A 20,226-nucleotide genomic window follows, 5' to 3' on the forward strand; every position below is an offset into this window, starting at 1 on the left:
GCTTTATTGGAATTCGAAATCCCATATTAATGTTTACAAAAAGGATAATTATTACAATAGGTACCTAAAAAGCTGAATAATCGAAACAAAAACCAGCCTTTTTCTTAAAATCTAGAAAATTTAAAAATCTATCCAATAGCCAAGTGATTTTGAATTACGATAATGCATCATTAAATATTAATTTGACTGTACAGCGTACAACAAAATTACATAATAAATGATTTAAAAAGAATCTCAATAATTACGTCACTAACAGTATTATATTTATTTAAATTATTTCGCCATCTTAGCACTGTCACGAGACAGCCATGTACATAGTACAACCCGCCAATTTTACTTATAAGTAAAAAAATATAAATAAAATCATAGTGATATTATTGTAATAATAATACTCCATAATCATGTCAGCATTTTGTATTGTTTTAATTATATTTTTATATTAAAGTTTAATGATATAGGTGAAATATAAAGTATTTAGTTCATATGGTAATCAAATACGTATGTTGTGTTCAATTTGTATAATTCTTGTGTATTGCTTTATTTATGCGAAGAACTCTGCTTACCCATGCAACCTCATGGACTTTCAGAAGAGTATCTCTAATACCTCTCCCCCGTCCTTAGCAGTCTTAAGGAAGGGGAGAGATATGCTGACTCTCACCGACTAAAACCACCAGAGTATTTCACCCTTCACCATGAGAACGCGATGCAAACTACCGCAATAACACTGCCTTATCTGTACTCAATTAATCCGAATATCTGGACTGTTAATAAGAGATTGCATAGCATTTTAGTATTTTTTTCCTTAAACCCATTGATCAAATTGCAAATTTAAGATCGAGACCCTGACACGTACACAATTTATATCGATATAGGATTGTTCATTGGGACAGAGCAACTAAATACTTGAAAGTTCAAGACAATTCTTGCCAATGGTATAATAATTTAAAAACTTCGCGTGAATAAAGCAACCGTCTTCCAGACATACTGTTGACCGCATAATAGTAGTAACATAAAGTATCGAGGGATCTTGATACAGGAGACAAGTAAGAGACCAATACCTGGCAACTTTTCAAACTGAAACTAAACCGTTACCACTATTATGCAGTTAATAGTTTTATATATTAACCTGTTTATATATTGTTGAACAATTCAAATTATTTTAAATTAATTACTATGGACTTATGATAACAAGTGGCAAATTTTATTTCAATTTTAAATGTCTAAAACATTAGAATAGTTGAAGATGTGTAGAAATGCGTGGAGAAGTCGAGATACGTGATAGAAAAAGAAATTCAATATATGTGTATAATAGTTTTAATATCATCGTTAATACTCGTACCCTATGCAATAGTAACAAAACAAAACAGATGACGGGAATAACACAATTATATGTAAGTGACAAATCTAAGTCACGTCTCTTTTAAACCAGATACATTTTCATAAATTTCAGCGGTTCCCATTAGCTACATACCATTCAAAACGTATTTAAGACATAAAATCTTATTTAACTACAAAAATACATGTTTCTACAGAGATGTTACGATTTGTTATCATAAGTTCATATTGAAATTCAAAGAATGTGCGTGGAATAGTATAAATGTTAGTAATTATAATGAAAATTGTTAATTATTGTAAGATTGTATTTGAAATGCGCATAGACGTAGATAGCGGCTCTTGTTGATACTAATTAATAAATACGGTTTTGTTTAACAGTGCGTGCAAGGAGGGTAGTTAGTATTTATTTAAAAAAATCTTTACTTCACATAAATTAACATGCATATGCTCTGTCCGTTTTAAGAACAGCCTTTTGATAGATCATAAAGTGTGGAGCATAATTTCACCAAACATTCAAGTATGTACAGGATCCAAAGAAACAAAAGGAAATTTGGTCGATTATTTGATCAAAAAGTGATATTCGATGCGAAATTCCCGCCTAGTCATTCAGAAGCCACTTTAAATCAAATCAGCAATGTTTCAGTGTTTTTCGTCACTCTTTTCTCCATTTTATGACCTATCAAAAGTTCCTTAGAACGAACAGAGTACAAAAACTGTAATAATGTGATATTAAGACGTATAATTAATCCTCCTAAGTTGCGTCGTACATAAAGGATCAAAGAATTGAATTTAGTAAATGCTATTTAAATGATGTAATAAAAAAATAAGTACAAAATAACTAAAGCTAACATTTTTAGTAATGAAGTACAAACCCACAACCGCTTCCTAAATACTATTAGTTCGTCAATTATAGGTTAAATAGTTTAAAGCTAGCTCAAACTGTGCCTTAGCTTTATCTGAACCATCTCCATGGCACGCATTGTTAAGGAAAATATGGAGACATCGCAATAATACATAATAAGTTACTTTAGGGTCGCAATTTAACGCTTATAGCTATTGAAACGCATATTATAGCACAATCACTTGCAAGCGTAGGTATTAAGAGCTAATGAGACTTGATGAAACATGTTTGTTTCAAACATTTGACGCCTTAGAAATTGGACTGTCAACCAGTGCAAAATGTCGTATAAAAAATTAAACTTTCTCCAAACTAACTGCATGTAAATGATCAAACTAGTTTTAGTCAAACCGTTTGCGTGTTTTAGTCAAACAAGTTTGTTAGTCTCAGAGGCTCTTTAAACACAACGTCTTAGGCAAGACTCAAAATACTACTAAGTTCAAACCAGCGGACTTCCTTCGATTTTCTCTTTTGATTCGGTCCTGAAATTGTACTATCGCAACAAAACAAGATCGAATAACGACCCAGTGCTCAGGGCAATTAGCTGTCGATCGTGCGTAGTTCCAACTTGTGTCACTGCACGAATTGGCGCTAGTGTTGTTTCCAGAGTAACTACTCTGGTTATAATTCGGTGAAACATTAATTTTTTTCAGACAAAGATTTCGGGGACTTGAAGATCTAGTCCATGGTTTAAATCTAGTACTAATTTACGTCTAAATTTTATAAGACGGTAATTTTATTATAAGAATCCATTGTACAGACACTATATTTTTTAAGGAATATTTAGAGATGGCAAAAGAATGTGATTATGACAGATGTTTTTTTATTTACGGCAACTTGCTGATTGCGTGTAAATTAAAAGTGAAATATTAAATGAAATATTAAAAATAATAATGTAAACTCGATCGATCTTTTGTTGTGTATTTATTCAAATTCGATTGAAATTTACGTTTTAAAATAAATATGCTTCTCAAACTAAGAAATTTTAAAATAATAGTCATTGATGAACAGGTAAAATTAACAAAATTTTTACCGAAGTTTACATTATTATATCACTTGTCAAACGATTGCTATTAAAATATAAAGCAATCTATTTTTTTTGGAACTAAGCCCTTTTAAAACTGGTGCTAGAAAGCACTGCAGCCTGTAAATGCCTATAGCCTTGTAAAATGCTTTTAATTACAAATAAAATAAATTACTCAACATTCCTTTATATTTGCAACTGTAATTGTAATTTCACCTTTTCATAGGCGTTGTTTAAACTTGGATTATTTAATTTAATTCGTTTATAAATCTATACTTAATAATATAAAACTAGTTTGATGAATTGAATGCGAACAGGAATCAGAATATAGTATTTATTTGAAGGAAAGACTTAAGAGTGAGAGGGTTGGAGCTATGTCTCTTTATCCCCTTTTTCATTATAACGTCATAAGTTCTCTGGACAGTATTTCTTAGTTAATTTTTAATAACGCCTATGAATAATAGTGATAATTTTCGTTTTTTTATGACGCGTGCAAGTGTAGCATATAATTCTTGCGTTATTATCAGATTGAGAGCATACAGATTGACCTGAAATATACTTACAGGAATCTAAGGAAAAATGGGAAATAATATATAACGCAATATTTTCTCTTGACCCTCTACATTTATAAAGGGTTACACTCGGATGTCGCGGTCTGGCGATAAGATACCAATATAATAGTGTGTTTTTCAATTAAATATAAATGAATGAAATGAAAATAGACCTGAAACAAGGACTCGAACCTGCGACTTATTTCATCATAAGACGTGTCACAATGCAATGAAAACGTCTATATTCTTTGTCGATGCTAAATTGCCTCGCAAGCTCAGTTGGTAAAACGATTGGGGGTTACAAGTAAGAATCATAAAGTTTCTTCTTTGTATTATTAAATGTGATTGCAAATATTATCCGCGTATTAAAAATAACAAACATACGTGTGTATGTCTGTGTGTTCTCAATCTGTAGAAATGCTTTAGTGATTATGTTGTGAGTTGTGATAATGTGTACAAACGTTAGCGGTTACGGCAATGTACGTTGTGTACATACGAGGTGAAGCCTTCAATTATAATAAATAAATTAATATCAAATAATTAACCTGCGTTTTATTTGTGTACACGCACCTGTCTTTCTAACCAAGTGACATTTATGCAATCGTTAACGTCGAAAGAAACTCGAATGTATTGAGATGACAAGTCAACGTGACTTAAATGAATGTCTGATGAAATCATTGTAGAAATGTACTTGGTAAGAGTGACTGATATTCTGCTGACAGAAGAGATCTGCTTAGTTTCTATAGATTAAATCTGTAGATGTGTGAAAATGGCCACATGTTAGCCTTTGCAGACAGATAAGAATATTGAAATATCGACTTTAAAGTCGAGAGTCTACAAGTCATGTATACTTACATAAAATTGTTGAAATTCAAGGTATATGACGGTCTCTCAATTTGAAGGAATACGTTATAAAGGATGTGCAAGAACGCAGGAAAAACCGCAAGTTCACAGTTACAAATAAAACAAATCAACTTCAATAATGACTTTATTCAGTACGCGTACAACAGAAAGTGACGGGACGGAAACAACACGAACAAAACATAACTAACATAATCCAATACAATACGCGAACGTTACAAAAATACTTCTTTTTGGTTACATTTTGGCTCTAAATGTTACAAAATGTGACAGTTCCTGTTCATAATATTTCGACCAAAATATGCATTGAATACCTATTTTGGTTTGTGTCGTACTTTTGATCAGCTCTCTTTTCACTCTTATGTTGAACCCAGCATTGGTTGCTTCAAAGATTTGCATTAACGATAGCGATTCGACCACTTTTGATTAACATTGGCAAAAGCGTTGGGTGCAAAATGTGCAACCTAGCCGCAGATGTGGAAAATTGCCTATAATGATATGGAAAATATTATTGACAGGAACTGTAACATCATTATTTAATCGCTTAAGAGTATCACTGTGTATTCGACTGAAAAAATCTAATTAGTCCATCAGTTTGTATTTCAACAAAAGTATTGAATAATGAAAGAAGGCGACACATATGGAAGTGGAGGCTGATAACGTCACTTGTCGGGAACGGTGTCCAGACAATACAACTTTACGCATGACAGAAAAAAATATGTAATTTTTCAGTGATCCATCTAATGGACTATTACGATTTTTTTTGTCAAATACCCAATTGACGAAACGAGCGCATAAAAAAACAAATTCAAAAGCTATACATAAGTTTCGTTTACATTTGGTTAACATATTAAAACTGACTAATCGACTATTTGCTTATTAGTAATCGCTTTCCGTACGACTAAATACTTTTCATTAGGCGCTGTTAGGGTAACTAACTCGACTTTATGGAAATATATTTTACAACAGACTGGAAGTAAAATGATTTTCTGCAAACAACGCCTTTTTTGCGTATTTTTGAGGAATAAAATATTTAAAAATTAAAATAAACGTCTGCTTAGGTTAGATTCTATAGGAAGACGGGCGATAAACCCCAAAAAGATTGTGGGATAAAAGGCGTCTATCGCTGAAAGGAATACTCTATCCCTAGAAGTATGACATCTGTTTTGTATTACAAAATACACCTTCATTTTAATGTTAAAAATCATCAAAAAACGCTCGGACAAACGTAATAATCCTTAACTTAGAAATACCTTGAATATTTTATCCAAAATGAGGATTTATTTCACACAATATTTGCCAAGAAAATTATCCTTTCCAAGAATCCAGTTAGCAACCCCCGAGCGTACCCTGTCCGTCTATACAATATATACAAATACGTAACACTACAACAATTGGAATGCCGAACAAGTGACTATCACAATAACACTATTTGAGCACAAAATATTTCAACGATAAGCTAAATACAATACAAAAGTTATAAACATTAAGTATTATGAAGCGTGGTGTTGAAGTTTAGCCTCTGATGGTGATGCTGACACTTTAGGGGGATATTTTGCTGTTGCTTAAATACGTTCGTAAGTGTCATTTTACATCGAAAATATGTGTGTAACACATATTTCACTAAAACTCACTAAAACTGTTCTACTGCTCTTGCGCTGAAGAAAGACCCTAAGCCATCCTATATGCATTTTTTTTTTGTAATAGCTTAAATTTTTAGAACCTTTCAACTTAGAAAAGGATGCTTTTAAAATGAAGTGTATTTTTCTACATACATATAGCCTTAACTCGGCATTTAAAAAGGAATTCTATAGTATCTGATAGTCCTGTTTACATAAGTGCACTTTATCAATTGTTTATTTCATTATGAAAATATAATTACCAAATGAAGGAAGAAAAATTAAATTAATAAATTCAAAACCACGCTTCAACCGGTCATATCAAGTCTCACATTATTTAAACAAGGCAATAAATTAATTAAAATAACAGAAATACAACAATTTATACATAAACTTATACAACTACGACTTTCATAAAACTATTGGAAGATAAGTACAGCTAATTCATAAAATTTTGAAAAAGTCCTAAATATTAAATGTAGCAACAAAACACAAATTTCTGTAGTCTACGATTATAGTTTAATATCAAAAGTCCAACTAATTTATAGGAAAATGAATGATTTCAAACGCCATATTTAACACTCAAAACCCTGTACAAACAATTAACATCATATCTCGTAAAGTAATCCTAATCTAAGGCTACCTGGGCCCCAATTCTGCTATTTACAATGACCGATGAATGAATGAAAATTGGCTCAAAACGTCACTTTTCGTATCTTTTAAACATTTTTTCCTACAGAAATATTGGAAATTTAGCATGGGAAGTTAAAATCAAGGTCAATACAATGAATTTTCAATTATCGTGTAGGCATAATGCTTAAAAGAATAGGAATAATTTCAAATTTATTCCAATTGCCATTCATTCATCGGTCATTGTAAAATAGCAGAATCGGTGCCCTGTACACGAAGCAACACAAGTCTCACCCACCAACTTTTGTTGCCATACAAAGTCATATCGACTCCTGTGTCGTTTTAAATTAAAGTCGAGGAGACTTGTGTTGCCTCGTGTACAAACAATTAAGTCTTAAATATTTGGAATCCATTGTACGGGAAGTCATTATGTTGATAGCAAACATAAGTTACGTTATAAGAGGAAATAAGAACGAATTGTGAAACTTTAACTCCATTTGTAATAGTAAAGGATCACTGACATTCACTGATGAAGAAATTGTATCTGAAAACCAAAGAATTATTCCGAAAAAATCTCATATTGGAAACTATAGTCGCGATCTTGAGATTTACAAATCTGTATCTATAATTTGTTAATTAATTTATTACAACTCTAATTAAATATAGGTAAAGGACAGCACGCCACACCCGCAGTAAGCGACGTGTCGTGGGTTTGATCCCCGCGTAAGATAAGCGTTTGTGTGATCCACGAATGCTTCATCATTATTCATGTGACTTGAATTTTTTTTTACAAATGGAGCTTAAATACAAAATATACACTAAATTATACTCACAGTTTAAATAATAGCAACAGCAATAGTTATAATAGAAACGAATAAACTTCAGATAAATAAAAATGAAGGTAGAACGAAAAAGCATTTTTATGGCCGGCCATTTTGAATTCTTTGACGTAACTTATGAATGGTCATATAGCTACAAAAACTATTTAATATGAACTTACAAAATGCATTCAAACATTTTATCATTATTTATAATTTATACACATTTATTAATATCAAATAATTGATTTAATTCGCTTATAAACTAAAAAGTACGTTTCATAATAAATTATCTGTATATATTATATTTTATTTATTAAATACATCGGGTCAATCATTCGGAATGTTTCGTTTTTTTTTTCTGAAAAATTGGCACGAATTTAATACTTTTTTTTATATTAAAGTCTTTTTAAGTTATTTTCTACTTTATATTAAAAATAACAATATTATGTACTTCTTTTCTACAAGTTTCAACTTTTATGTCATTTAACTTGTTAAGTGTAACAGGTAATGAATGACTGGTCTTAATAACAGTTATTGCATTGTTATCGCTTAAAAGCATTTTATTTATTTATATATAAGTCGGGAATCGCCAACCTGCAGCGAGTCCTTTATACATGGGAATAGGAGACCCACATCCCACTATCGGGTTGTCCCAAGCCCACAAAACCCAGCAGTGGTTTGGGCCTCTTTCCATAAAAAAGCCTAAGGTTTTTCAATTTTGGCCGAACAGTCGTTACAGTTCCAGCTGTATCGACTTAGGCATTTCAATATTCAGCCTTGCGCGTCATTCAATCGCAAAATCCGTTCGTAATTTTGTAATATTGTATATTATCGTAGCCCATTTCTTATTTATATTTTATTTCCTGTGTATTAAGACCAGTTCAAGAATTTCGTCAAAGGCAAAACGTGTCTAAGTACTAGATGTCACCTAGCTGTCTAATGTAACAACGGTCGGCTAATCAATTATCTACCGTAACATTATACACATAAAAGTTATTTTACAAAAGCACTTTACGGTGACTACACGTAAAATTTTAGTTACCAAGGATTATATCAAAATTCAATCAACACAAAAAAAAAGCTTTTAAATTACAACAATTCTCGTGTAGTCACATCGTAAAGTGCAAACAATCTTGAGATCAAATACGCTACGTCATAATTGAAGTTTAGAACAATACAAATTCAACAATAATACAATATCAATCACATTCGCCATACACTTGGTCCATCAAAACATGATACAAAACTTCATTCGTTCTTTTCGCGGCACTGCTTCAATTGTACTTACTATAATATCGTTCGGTCACTGTTCATTCACTGGCCCCTTGGATAGACAATCCGCGTCAATCGAATCAGTTTTTGTTGCTTTCGTCTTCATTTTAATGTGCCCCTTCCTGTTAAAAAATATGTATGGTCACATTAACAACAATAGTGACGAATACCTAGGGTATTCAACAAATACTTTTTATTTATGGTAATTATGTATTATGTCCTAATTTCTTTTGTTACTTTAATTTATAATTATTTTCCTATTGCAATTCAATCAATGGTTTTCATATTTGCAATTTAATTTCTTTTAATCATTTTATTTTGTTTTTATTAATGTTTATGCAAGTGCTGTGCACACCTATAAGTGACAAATTCACCGCATCGCTGTTTAATTCTTATATTTAATGTAATGAGTTAGTGAATAAGTCGTTGGTGTGTCAATCAATAAATCAATAAATCAATAAATAAATTTGAAAAATAATAAATTACAAAGCGATACTGCTTTAAAGTTTAAGAGAGTCTTGTGACGTCTGCATCAAAAACCGACATCATCCCTATTATATAACTGATTTTGGTATGGCGGCTTAGGTATACACTATTAGGGGAAGCAGGCGGCGCGGGCCTGCGGGCTGTGAGTGATGGGTCAGCGCCCGATCAGGACCAGGTCGGTGTGGTCCTGTTTCACAGAGAAGCGCTATCAGGGCTGATGCCAGCCGGGGCAGCGAGAATGTCTGAAACGGTTACCGTAGCCCCGTGATGGTTCGATCAACTTGTGCCGTCATAACCCACGAGCATGTCGTGTGTAGTACCAGGAGTTGTTGTAGTACCAGGTGTCGTTGTAGTACCTGCAGCTAGGACAGCGTGGTGAGGTGTCAGGGCGTGTGTGCGGGCTGCAGGCCGCAGTCGGGGCAGCTGCGCATGCGCACGGCGTAGCGCTCGATCTGGAACGTGGCGGACGACACGCGCCACTCCGCGCGGGCCAGCTGCTGGCACGCGCGGAGAACTACCTCCGGGTCCGTTAGCTCATCTACAGGGATTAGGTTTAGAGTGAATGTTGCTTAATAAGACTGTACGTGTGTTTGGCGATTCGGGAGGGGTGTAGAATAAATAATGTTAAAGAATATTCTAAGTTAGAATAATATACGGCCCACAGTTGGGTGCAGGGCTCTTCCCGTATAAAGAAGGTTTAACCATTGATCACTACGCTAGTTTACTGCGGTTTGGCAATTTCAGATTCCAATATTTGGAATCCAGGTTACCTTACGCTATTTTTTTAACTGTCTTGTCTATGGTGTCGTAAATCACTATTAATAAGATATATATACTTTGGAAGAGGTCCTTGGGATCGAACCTGCACTTCTTGCATACAAATCTATGCTCAAAATTGGATTTGGATTTAAAACTATTCTTTATGGCAAATTTGAAAATTGTGCAAAGAAAACCACAAAAAATACTTATGATAGATTTATAAACTAAATAAAATCTTTTTCATTTGATGTTCAAAAACTGCTAGATTGTCTTGCAAGAAGCATTTTTTTTAATTAACACTTTTCTATCTTAAATAACATCGGCTGTGGAGAAGTATCAATTAACATTTATACATCTTAATAATAATAATAACACAGATAGTTACCAATAGCGACGTGCGCGGTGAGTACGATGTGATGCGTGGAGAGCGCCCACGCGTGCAGCGAGTGCACGTGGCGGACTCCCGACAGCTGCGACAGGGACGACACGCACTCGCGGTAACTGCGGGAGGGTGGTACTGGTTACTGACGTCACACTTCGAATGTATACGAGGCAACTAGGGGAGGGGGTACTGGTTATTACTCAAGATACAGTTAGGATATATACGAGGCAATAACTTAGCACTAGCACTCGCGGTAACTAGGGGGAGGGGTAAAATTTGCATTGCGTTTCACCAAAATTAGATTAGTTATAACTTCACCAGCATAGCTTATATACATTTAAAATATATTTATCAGTAGTCTAGTAGTATAATTAGTCATAATACAAGTTTTACTCAGTTTGACACTAGATGCCGTTGTGTGAGAGTTGTGGTATATGAAATAAAATATATATTATATAATTACCGGAACTGCTTGGGCACGGCCTGCATGAGCATGGCGAGCGCGTCCCGCACGACGCGCGCGGACGTCAGCAGCACCAGGAAGCTGAACACGAACGTGCAGATCGGGTCCACGAACTTCGCTTCCGGCTGGGGAGCCAACACAATATATATGTATGGAAATTAATTATTTATTTATGGTTTATGATACTAGCAACAATGACAGTTAAATTTTAAATAGGTATTATGGGGTTAAACCACTACAAATGCCCGTCATAACAATACCTGTGAGCCAAAGTCGTTTTCTTTAACTGTTCCAGCACTTAGGAATTTAACTTTAGTGCCCGTAGAAAATTCGTCTGTACATATGGTCATACCTCAAAAAACAACTGAATTGATTTTGATGAAACTTTAACTGTATTCCAGGTTCGAATATACCTAATGCAAATGAAAACAGATAATTTCAATATGTCTTTTAGCCTTCCAGAAATTTGTCGAAAATATATACGCTTGTACGAAATACTGCAGCATTCCTTGGAAGCCCAAAACCGAACCGAGTGGTTAAAAATTACCCTAAACTGAAAATAATATATTTTCAGTACTTACATAGAATTTAATTAAAATGGACGCGAGCAGAACACCACAGCTCTGTATTAAATCACCGATGACGTGGATCAGTGCAGCGCGGAGATTAATGTTCCTAGAATATAACATAGTCACAATAAAATTTAATTCATATAAATAAATGCCAGCCTATTTACGTCCCACTGCTGGGCACAGGCCTCTTCTCGTACCTTCCATGGTACGAGTATTGATCACGCCTCTAACTGTGGGTTTGAGATTTCAGATTTAATATTTGGAATCCAGGTCTCTTCACGAGGTTATCCTTCACCGTTTGTCAGTGATCTTATTGTGTAAATAGTGATTAATTAGGACAGTATAATATAATTTTGAAGAACTCATATTGGTACTATGCCTGCTTAGGGATCGAACCGTCATTAAATTGAGATTACTAATGGTCTGAATTCGAAATCTATACTAAAACAGAAAAAATGTAGACTTAACGTTTTAATATTATCTAAATGTAACTATTGTAGCCTTACCTCGGCTGGGACCCTACAACATTAGCCTCGACCCCGGCCAAGTCCTTCATGGTGTAGTCCCCGTTGACGAGCGCCCCGTTGGCCTGCTTGTGGTCCCGGTTGCGGCGGAACAGGCGCCAGCCGCGGGGCGAGCCTCCGCTGGGGGCGTGCGCGTGCGCACATGCCGCGCCGCCGTGCGTGTGGTGGTGGGCTGGGGGGGGAAAAGTAATTATGTAAATGTTTTGACTACGGATAAAGGTATGTGCTAATCCAGTGTGTTCGGTACTTTCATACTAAATTCATCTAGCCATTTGTGCATGACGAGGTAACAAACTTGCACAAAAAGTTTCGCCTAGATAATACTAATAATTTCACGCAATACGTGAAAGAAATTTATTTCAAATAGACCGTTTTCTTTTTTAAAACGTTACAGTAATGACTCTCGTTGCACGGTTCCAAAGACTCTTTCCTATGGAGAAGAACCGGCAAGAAAGTCCATAAATGTGCTGATCGAAAGTTTTGGAATAAAGAGGCATACCTTTCAAATAAAGATTACAGAAAATTTAGGTCCACATCCGTGATCGATAACGGGACCTTTCCATACCTCTATTCTCCTCATCCTCATACTCTAAGATTGCCATCACACTATCTAGAAGTCTGTAAAGTCGTACCTATATCAGACCCGCAGCCGTGCAGCACCAGCGCCAGGATGACGTTGAAGCCGACGCCGCAGCCGGACACGATCATCATCATGTCGGGCTCGATGTTGTACTCGCCGGTGTGCAGCCGGACCACCGCCACGTACACGAACACGCCCGTCAGGATCCAGATCAGGAGGACTGATAGCATCGCGCCTAGCACCTCTGGGGATACAACAAATAGGTCAATAATTTATAGGATGAAGGGATATGAAAAACATTCAAAATTCTTACTAGGCCTATGTTGTAATTGCTGTGTGCACCTGTACCTAATAGGCATGCGTATGAGAAATTATGTTCCTGTTTTAATTTATACTAAATGTATGTTATTCTGTTGGTATACCTTATAAATAAGTAAAGTGGCAGTTTTCGGTTGACAAATATATAGTCGACGTCAGTCAGTTTCGCGCACCATTCGCTGATTCATAATTTCTGATTGTTGGAGACATTGTTTAAATAGGCGGACTGCTGGTTTGGTACGCTAGTCTCAAAGCTTTTACCAATGTTACTATCATGATGGATTTAAATACATTTAGAGGGTTCTACGAACCGGAAGAGTATTAATTATCCGTGATAGTAATTAGAACGGATTTTCCAGCGGCAAAACACTATAAAGTAACTATCACATGTTTCAATGCAATAGGTCATTTAGAACCTTCAGAAAATCATTGTTTACTTAAGTGATTGTAAAACACTATTAGCAGAAAGGCTGGTTTCACATCTCCCCTTTAAATTTTCGTATTCGTTTGGGCTTCCAGACATTAAACATGTCAGTTTTATCGTATGAAACTCACCAGCCCGCTTATACCCGTAGGACATGGCGACATCAGGCCGCCTCTTGGCGCAGTGGAAGGCGAGCAGCGCCAGCGCGAACCCGCCGCAGTCGCTCAGCATGTGCGCCGCGTCGCTCATCACAGAGAGGCTGCCGGCCAGGTAGCCGCCTATCAACTCGCATATCTGAGGAGACCAGACCATGTAACAGTACTAGACAACTGATAAACATACTTATATATTTCTAAATACATAGATGATCGTGCTCATCCTACAAATATTTGTCCTGGTGGGCATCGAACCCACAACCTCCGGTATAGCAGTCAGGGTCAGTAACCACTAGATCAACAGTCATATACATATGTACTAGGGAGTCGAATAATCATCATCTTCATCATCCACAGCCTTTGACTTCCCACTGCTGGGCATAGGTCCCCCTTTCTCGTGCTAATGTCTACGGTCCTGTGCTAGCCTTATCCAGACTCGACCCCGAGACCTTTACCATCGACCCATCTTGCTCCCGGACTCGTGATGCTTCTTTTGCCTTGTCTTTGCCACCATTCTATCACCGGCTTAGTCCACCTGCCGTCACTTCGTCTGACCATGTGGCGTGCCCAGCTCCACTCCAGCCTCGTTACGAGAGTCAAATAACACCTTTTAAAGCAAGACTTCTGCAGCGGTAGAAGTACGCAATCGACAAAATTATTTTCATAGTTTTCTTTAACACAGTGTGTACTCGAGTGTGGAACAGTCAAAAAAAGAAAATTGTTGATGACCTAGCAATGGAACATACAGATGTTATTATTATCTCACCATGAATATGCCGCATAACACCAGCGCGGTGAAGAGTTGTGGCACAGCGCTGGGCGGCTCGGCCTGCGCCTTCCAGTGGCAGTGCTCCACATCAGACTCCGTCGACACCGGGACATCTGTGTACGTCTCCTGAAGACAATTAAATACACATTTCAATTATACTTCATCATCATCAGCCTAGCCTTTTCCCAACTATGTTGGGGTCGCCTTCCAGTCTAACCGGATTCAGCTGAGTAAAAATTATGCTTCTTGAACTAAAATCACGTTACGCGTGGAATTGGATTAATAGTTTAAGAGCGCACGCATTTTCGTTGTCGTAACATATTTCATTACTGCTCTGCTCCTAATCATAGCGTGATAGTACAATAATATGATCTATAGCCTTTCTCAATAAATAATCTATCATTCACTGAAAGATTTTTTCTAATCGGACCAGTAGTTCCTGAGATTAGAGTGTTCCAACAAATGTTTCAGCTCTATAACATAAGTAATTAAGTATAGGTACAATCTTAAATTAAACTAATTAACAAGTACAAAGCCTTTGTCATAACGAATATAATTAAAAAGGTAACAACATAATAACATGAAATCCTATAAAGCCGGCACAAGAGTGTAACGTCACTGAGTTATACAAGCACATAAAAATAACGTTACATCAGAGCACGCAGACAAACGGCTTCCATACTACGTATCTCGCAATAGCAAAGCGATAGCAATTTTGAGCGAGATTTGTACAATTATTGGTGGCTGATTTGAAATTTGTATGACGTTAAAGAGATATGTGATCAGATATATTGTTTTAGTAGCAATATTAGATGATAATTGTGCATGTGTCATTTTTAGTTTTTGTATAGTAAAAGAGGAGGTCTTTACTGCTTCAGTTCACAGGAGTATTTTGTGCCATTTTAAAATAAAAAAATATTTGTAGTATTTATTCAACACAACGCCACATAGTCTAAACTAAACAAAGCCTGTTCTATAAGTTGACACTCATATTTATAAATAATGCTTCGAAATACAAACATCCATGTTAAAACAATAACTTACAGCAACATAACAAATTATCGTGCTGATCACACAAACTTTATTCGGGAGTAGGAATCGAACACAGGACTTTTAGCATAGCCGTTAGAGCCACTAATCACTAGAACAGCATGCCAGTCTATTTTGCTATTGCTTAGCTTTTGCTAGATACGTAATAGTTCCCGGTTTGCTCTGGCGGTCGTAAAACCTTATTGATCGGACGAGTTATAACAATGTGCTCTGGTTGGAGTGACTCAGAATATTTTATTCATGTCTACTAATTTAAAAAATGCAAATTAAAATTTCGTTTCATTGAAACCTTTTTACGGTAAAAACACATGAACGGCTTTGGAACAATTGGATACAGAGTCAGTCTTTCATCCTAAAAGATATAACAATAAAATATGGCTGATATTATAAATGCGAAAGTATGTGCGAGCGTTTGTATGTTTCTAACCTCTTTACGGCAAAATGACTAGACCAATTTTCATGAAAACGGTATAAAGATAGCTGACACCTTGGATTAATACAAAGGCGTACATACTTTTATACGACTTCTTTAAAGGACATTTCAACAGACGAAGCCGCGAGATTCAGCTAGTATGCTAATGAATAAGTAAATAAATATGAAAAACATCGGTAATATTACCGATTGAGAGTACTATATACAGATATACGGAATACCGATGGAGTTAGAGATGCGTCAGAAGAACAGTGCAAAATAATGCTATTCTCAATTTTAGTAGGTACTAGGTATACTACCCATCGACCAACAATAAAGAACAACATACCCCATAATTTTAAAAAATGTAAACATAGTATAATATTAAATTGAATTATGTACACAACAATGCTAAAAAGCGTGTGAAGTTCAACTCTAGGAACCCTCAAGTAAAAAATAGTTATCAAATAGTTATCTTTTCATTATTAAAACTAACATAAGTGTTCCGTTCACAAAAAATAAAGAAAACCGACCAAAATAAATCAATACTTAATTTTAAGATGAAAGTCTTCGAATGTGTAAAACAAAATTGTTTATTTGTAAACAAATGTAGGTAGGACTTTGAATTATCTTTGATGAGTCGAAAGTCGACTATTCGCAAAACGTAGAAAATCGATAAATTTCCTATTCTGTTATCTATACTAATATATATCTATACTAATATATAAAGCTGAAGAGTTTGTTTGTTTGTTTGTTTTGTACGCGCAGGAACTACTGGTCCAAATTGAAAAATTATTTTTGTGTTGAATAGACCATTCATCGAGGAAGGCTTTAGGGTATAAACCATTACGCTGCGACTAATAGGAGCGAAGATACAAAGGAAAATGTGAAAAAAATAGGGCAGGTATAAATCATAACTTAAATCTTTTACCCACGGGGACGAAGTCGCGGCCAACAGCTAGTTATCTGATATTATTCCTATTTCCTATCAAACGCCTTTACTTGACCTAGACATTCAGGTAAGTAGCCACACAAATTACTATAGATATGGGGTCAAAAGATCTAAGCTAAGCTCATCTATATACTGATTTTCAATCTCTCAAAAACGAAACGTCCTGTCGGTGAACAGTCTAAAGGAGAAACGACTGTCGGAGAACGGTTGCAGAATCCTATATTACTAATATATAAAGCTGAAGAGTTTGTTTGTTTATTTGTTTGAACGCGCTAATCTCAGGAAATACTGGTTCAAACTGAAAAAAATATTTTTGTGTTGAATAGACCATTTATCAAGGAAGGCTATAGGCTATATAACATCACGCTGCAACTAATAGGAGCGAAGATACAATGGAAAATGTGGAAAAAACGGGGAAAATTCTAACCACGTGGACGAAGTCGCGGGCAACAGCTAGTATAATACAATATTATAAAGAGGTTGAAACGGAGTAATCTTAACGGTGTTCGCGTTTGACCTGTCACATAGAAGTGAACTTATGATTGAAAAATCGGCACTTAAACTATTTATAAGTCCAAATAAAACTAAAAAGTGGGCAGAGGACGGTAAGGGTTCTATTTCATTGACAACTTAAACCTTGAAACAGGATGGACGATACGAAAATTTCCTTTTTTGTGTTTTTGTTAGCCTCAAAAGGAGGGTATCTAATGGTTTTTACATCCAGTAATTATCGTGTGATTGACAACATCTATAGCCAATAAGCCGAGCTTAAGTTAATTTACATTGGATCAGTTACTGGCGCTAATGAAGATGCCAGAGCCCTGGCTTTGATATACACAATCAGAAATAAGTATGTAATTGAAACCGGAAAGAGTACTATGAAGACAATTTTTGAATTGTGTTAGCGTTTTGTATTTGTCACCGGATTTCAATTCGGTACCTAGGTTCCATGAAAATCTAACTTTAAAGAAAAGAAAAGGTACCTAATAAATTCAAAAGACAGTCTCGTATTTATTTTATGAGATTTTTAGGGATTAGTCTTTATCAAGTTTAGGTGGAGATTATAAAACGGGATTAATCAGTAAAGAATGTTATCAGGAGAGAAGTTGTTAATGATTGTATGAATGAATGATTATAAATGTTAAAAACAGGTTAAAATTTTAAATAATATCTCAACTTAAATTCCTGTTAATATTATAAAAGTGGATAAAACTTCGTTTGTAACGCTTTCACGCGAATAATTAATCGATCATCATATACATTTATGTTCTTTGGGGAATTAGAAGTAACATAGGGTTGGTTTTACCTACTCGACTTAGAAAAAAAACAGGATTGTGCTTTACAGCAATTTCCCACGCGGGCGGAGCCGCAAGCGACCGCTAGCCCGAAAAATATGAATTTCTGTTCACAATTTCTTCACAAAATACTTCGTATATCAATATTACATTAAGAAAATTCAAAGAAAACAAAACTCACATCAAGTTTCTTCATTTTGAAAGTTTTTCACGGGAGCTCGCAACTTCGTAAGTAACTTGTAACCGTTAAATCAATTTCCAAAGACTGATCCAATTGACTACGTGTTACAGAACAATTTACTCGTTGTCTGTGGAACTAACGCGGGCTGTTGACACTGCGTTTTTGTGCAGCGACAAAGACAAGGACGTTTTCATTCAATCATTGTTAGAAGCATTGTTATTTTTTTGGAGATATGAAATTGATTTGATGAATATGCTTTGTCAAATATTTATATTAAAAGCTGTTTGTAGGTAAAATAATACATTGTTTTTTTGTTAACCGCGTTAAAGTTAAAGCTAGGTTATGATTTTATTATGAAGACAAAAAAATAGATTTAAGGCAGGGAGTTGCAGTTTCGAGTCCTGTCTGAGGTTTTTCTTTAATAGTGTATTTGTATTTAATTGCAAGTATTTAAGCTTAAGCTTAATAAATATATAATTAAATTAATAATAGTAACAAAGTGCCGTGCATCTAGAGCAAAGAATGCAAAATAAAACTATTTTTAGAACAATGAGGTGACATTAAAATCAGTACTTTAATCTGCTCTAAATTCACACCGCTTATAACAACAGCCTTGCTTTTAACCTTGGTTTCATAAAAAAAGCCTGTCAGGTGCGAACCGGACTCGCGACTGAGGGATCCGTACAAAAAGACTTAGTAGTATCACAAATTTGCAAAAACTTAACCTGTAAACTTAACCCATCAAATATATGACAGTAAGACGATGCTTAACCTTGGCGCAATTAATATTATTTTCTATCATAGCGGCAACAGAAATATATATCTTGTGAAAATTATAAATCTCTGACTATAACTTTTCATACTTATTTTTAGGCGACAGTTACGAATAGGGTTCATTTCTTCCCTTTGCATACGGAATACTGAAATCGTAAAATTTATTTTATGCAGTATACACACGAAAGACCCGCATATTATAAAAAGAAGCAGAGACAAACATTTCAAACAATAAACAAAGTCAATTCGGATTATTCACACAGTTCTACCCATACTGTCGCATTGTGAATAGCAAGCTTAATTGAATACGCAGATAAAATGTGGGTATAATTGTTTCTACTCAGACTTCGCTATGTGGGGGTAGATTCATTTAATTTTCGTCGTTCTTTTTGAATTAATTTCTTTGGGCATACCTCATAAGTTTAATTTTGGTCTTCAAACAATTTATCAAACAAATGTTTTGTAATTAAATATGATTTTTTGGAATGCTTTGTTTTCGTTCGTTGGGAGTTTTTTTTGGTTTCTTCCAAGGGGTAAAATGGAGCAATATTAATAAGGCTCTGCTGCTTGTCTTTCGGTCACCAATCTCAGGAACTATAATAGACAATGCTGATATATTTTCGATGCCGATATCACAATAAATATTAAAGATAAAAAATTTAAAACCGAGGTTAAGCAACCGACGGTCAGGCCATGAATTAAATTGGTAACAATTAATTTTACGAAGTTTTATTTTTGACTATTTATACGGAATACTGTGTCGCGAGTTCAACTCGCAATCGACCGGCGACTAGTAGGACTTTTTAATCTGTGTCCCTGGACTGTTTATACAGAGATATTTGCATGAATATACGCCATTGCGGAAGTTCGCCTTTGATGACACGATTGTAGCACCGACTGATAAAGGTCAAAATATAATGAAACTCGGTAATTTTATGAAAACCAACATGATTATATTAAAACAACACATTGTGGCATTTGCAAACTTTTATTTAATTTGACTTGTGCCTTTGTCTGTAATCAAATCTTGCAACTTAAATTTGATCTACTTTGCTTTCGATTAAGCTGAAATTTTGCATGCGTATTCCGTGAATATTAAATACTAGCCGTTGCCCGCGA

The 20,226-nt window shown here is 35.1% G+C and overlaps 1 protein-coding gene across 2 annotated transcripts in view; it reads right to left on the minus strand.

The window, feature by feature from the left end:
• Positions 1 to 8,317: 8,317 nt before the first annotated feature.
• LOC113494383 (zinc transporter 2-like) overlaps positions 8,318 to 20,226 on the minus strand; it is a 29,917-nt gene continuing 18,008 nt past the window's right edge. Inside the window, exons 1-10 of one of the 2 annotated variants that reach the window (XM_026872698.1) lie at positions 18,334 to 18,463; positions 14,441 to 14,569; positions 13,651 to 13,813; positions 12,830 to 13,021; positions 12,180 to 12,369; positions 11,683 to 11,776; positions 11,102 to 11,226; positions 10,642 to 10,757; positions 9,854 to 10,035; positions 8,318 to 9,133 (exon numbers count right to left, since the gene is read on the minus strand). In XM_026872698.1, coding sequence (XP_026728499.1) covers positions 9,881 to 10,035; positions 10,642 to 10,757; positions 11,102 to 11,226; positions 11,683 to 11,776; positions 12,180 to 12,369; positions 12,830 to 13,021; positions 13,651 to 13,813; positions 14,441 to 14,569; positions 18,334 to 18,348 — 1,179 coding nt within the window. In that variant the 5' untranslated portion in view covers positions 18,349 to 18,463 and the 3' untranslated portion in view covers positions 8,318 to 9,133; positions 9,854 to 9,880. Of the gene's footprint in view, positions 9,134 to 9,853; positions 10,036 to 10,641; positions 10,758 to 11,101; positions 11,227 to 11,682; positions 11,777 to 12,179; positions 12,370 to 12,829; positions 13,022 to 13,650; positions 13,814 to 14,440; positions 14,570 to 18,333; positions 18,464 to 20,226 lie in introns of those variants that run through there. The other variant, XM_026872697.1, reaches the window with a different exon arrangement.

This window comes from Trichoplusia ni, chromosome 5 (assembly GCF_003590095.1).
Source record: "Trichoplusia ni isolate ovarian cell line Hi5 chromosome 5, tn1, whole genome shotgun sequence".
In the NCBI taxonomy this organism is placed as follows: domain Eukaryota; kingdom Metazoa; phylum Arthropoda; class Insecta; order Lepidoptera; family Noctuidae; genus Trichoplusia; species Trichoplusia ni.